Source organism: Pteropus vampyrus, unplaced genomic scaffold, assembly GCF_000151845.1.
Source record: "Pteropus vampyrus isolate Shadow unplaced genomic scaffold, Pvam_2.0 Scaffold66, whole genome shotgun sequence".
Taxonomy (NCBI): domain Eukaryota; kingdom Metazoa; phylum Chordata; class Mammalia; order Chiroptera; family Pteropodidae; genus Pteropus; species Pteropus vampyrus.
In genome coordinates this window covers 882761-885026 of record NW_011888847.1, presented here as the reverse complement: position 1 = coordinate 885026, position 2266 = coordinate 882761, and the positions used below count along the sequence as shown (strand labels likewise).

Genomic DNA, 2266 nt, shown 5'->3' with positions numbered 1-2266 from the left:
ATGAAGACTATTACTCTGGAGCTAGACTGTCTGGGTCTAAATCTTGACCTTGGTCAAATTACTAAACCTCTCAGTGCCTTGGTTTTCTTATCTAAAAATGGGGCTGATAGTCCCTACTTACTAGGGTTGCTGTGAGACTTACATGAGTTTTTAACCCATTTCCCGTTTAGAAAAAAAAAAGTGTAGCTCGCTACCAGCGTTAATTTAATTTTACATAAAAACACTCTTTGAGGTTGAAAAATCTATTTTCAATGTGAAAATAAAATATAAAAACTGTTCTTGGAGTTATTTCTAAACAGAACTTGTCTCTAATCCTAATGTAACAGAAATGTATACATAAATCGAATTCATCAAATGAATCTTTGGTTAATAACTGTTTGAGAATGATGTTAACGTCACATGTAGGAATGCTACATTTTCTAGGATTTGACATTTTCAGCGATTGAAAATTACTATATTTTGTAAATGGAAATACTGCTACTAATAACAGAATGCTATAAATAGAATGATGTCATTTGTTTCCAAAGACTATTGATATACTAGAGCAATGTGAAAATAATAATAAAAGCAAGATATTTCATGGCAAACTTTGGGGGTAAGGTTAGGACTATAACTCCTGCTTTATCTCAGGGTAAATGCTGCAGCCACAAGTGCCGCTGGTGAGTATTCTCAGGGCAAACGGGAAATGAGTTAAAAAAAGTACTTTAAAACAGTGCAGGCCTTTAATAAGTGCTGTATAAATATTATAAATGTTACTGATTCTACGAAGTCTAACTCCACCATGCAGCCTCCTCTGAGTCTGGGATGGGCTTGAGAGTCTGCATTTCTCACCAGCTCTCAGAAGATATGGTAGATGCTGGACCATAGTTTGAATAGCAAGGTCTTAGGAAAGAACATGAAAGGGATAGAGCCTGTGAGCATGGTAACCTGATGAGTGATGGTCAAATAAAAAGACATTATTTTCAAGTATTAGGAGATGTAGGGAATGGGCATAGATGGTGTTGCTTCAGAGACAATGTCAGCAGGTTCCAAGAGGAAGGTGAAAAAATCAGAGAGAGAGAGCAAGCGAGAGCAGAGTCCATTGATAAACTACTCTACCTACTTGGAGAATACCCTTCCAAACTCTTCTCAGTTGAAACTTGAAATATTTGTGCTCTCTTTTAAACAGGGCAGCCACTCCCCTTCAGGCTGTCTCTTCCCGGCTTCAAAGCATTCCATTGATGCAATGAACAATTTCATCTGCTGGAAATTTGGTCACTGTAAATCCCTAGGGCCCATTTGATTAATTTTAAACTGAATAGATTGGTTGGTTTTCATGTGAACATGTGACCCAGCTTGGATCCCGTACAACTTCTCTCACCTTTGGCATTTTAGGTCAAAAAGAATGTCACCATCGAGTGAGGGGCACAGAAAAAGATAAGAAGGAACTCACGTTAAGCTAGAAGTGAGAATAGCAGGAGGCTTTATAGCAGAACCTGAATCTGGGAGTTTACTCACAGTGTTATGGATTCGTTATTCATCCCTCGAAAAGCATTTCCTGGTATGGTGGTGATGTGTAAGTTATCGCAAATTTCCCTTGAGGAATGAAATGAGAAATATTTACTCTCCAAATTTGAGCTGCAAATAGGAAACTGTTATGCATAGCAATCAGCCTGGTACTTACAGAATGAAATTAAATTCTGAGGAGAAGATCTTTGTAACATCTGGAAGCTTTCGGATGCCCGTATTACAGATGCTCCTGTGATTTGGGGCAAGTAGGGATGTGGGCAGAGAGAGTAAGTGATTGTTATTAAGGCAAAAAGATAAAAATAGTAGAAAGACATTTTGCAAATACTGTTTTCACATTAAATTAGAAAAAATATTGAGTTTGGCTCTATCAGTTACACTTTAACTGTTGACGATTGTGAAAATTTAAAAGTCCCTAACGTTATAGGAGAAGTTGCTCTAATGATTTGTATTTAGAGATCTAGGGCCTGGAACCAAACTTTCAGGTATTTTTTATTTATACTTATTTTTCCAGCCTGTCTTTTCCTGTAGCATCAATTGCATTTTCCTATAGTATTGCATTCCAGTTTCCTTTTGGTAATTAGTTTATGCCATGCTCTTGAGAGTTCTAGAAATCCCCCTAGAACAGCTTTAAGCTCAAACACTTTGGGAAGATTATTCTCCATGTTAGCAATCCATATCTCTCATTATTAAAAATCTTCCTTTATTTAGCTACTGTACGATTCAGGAAGTTCTTCCTTCTATCTCACTGAAATCATTA

At 36.9% G+C, this 2266-nt stretch overlaps 1 protein-coding gene across 1 annotated transcript in view; it reads right to left on the bottom strand.

The window, feature by feature from the left end:
* LHCGR (luteinizing hormone/choriogonadotropin receptor) overlaps positions 1-2266 on the bottom strand; it is a 56001-nt gene that overhangs the window by 29044 nt on the left and 24691 nt on the right. The window contains exons 5-6 of the mRNA XM_011361295.1: positions 1664-1738; positions 1498-1575 (exon numbers count right to left, since the gene is read on the bottom strand). Coding sequence (XP_011359597.1) covers positions 1498-1575; positions 1664-1738 — 153 coding nt within the window. The remainder of the gene's footprint in view (positions 1-1497; positions 1576-1663; positions 1739-2266) is intronic.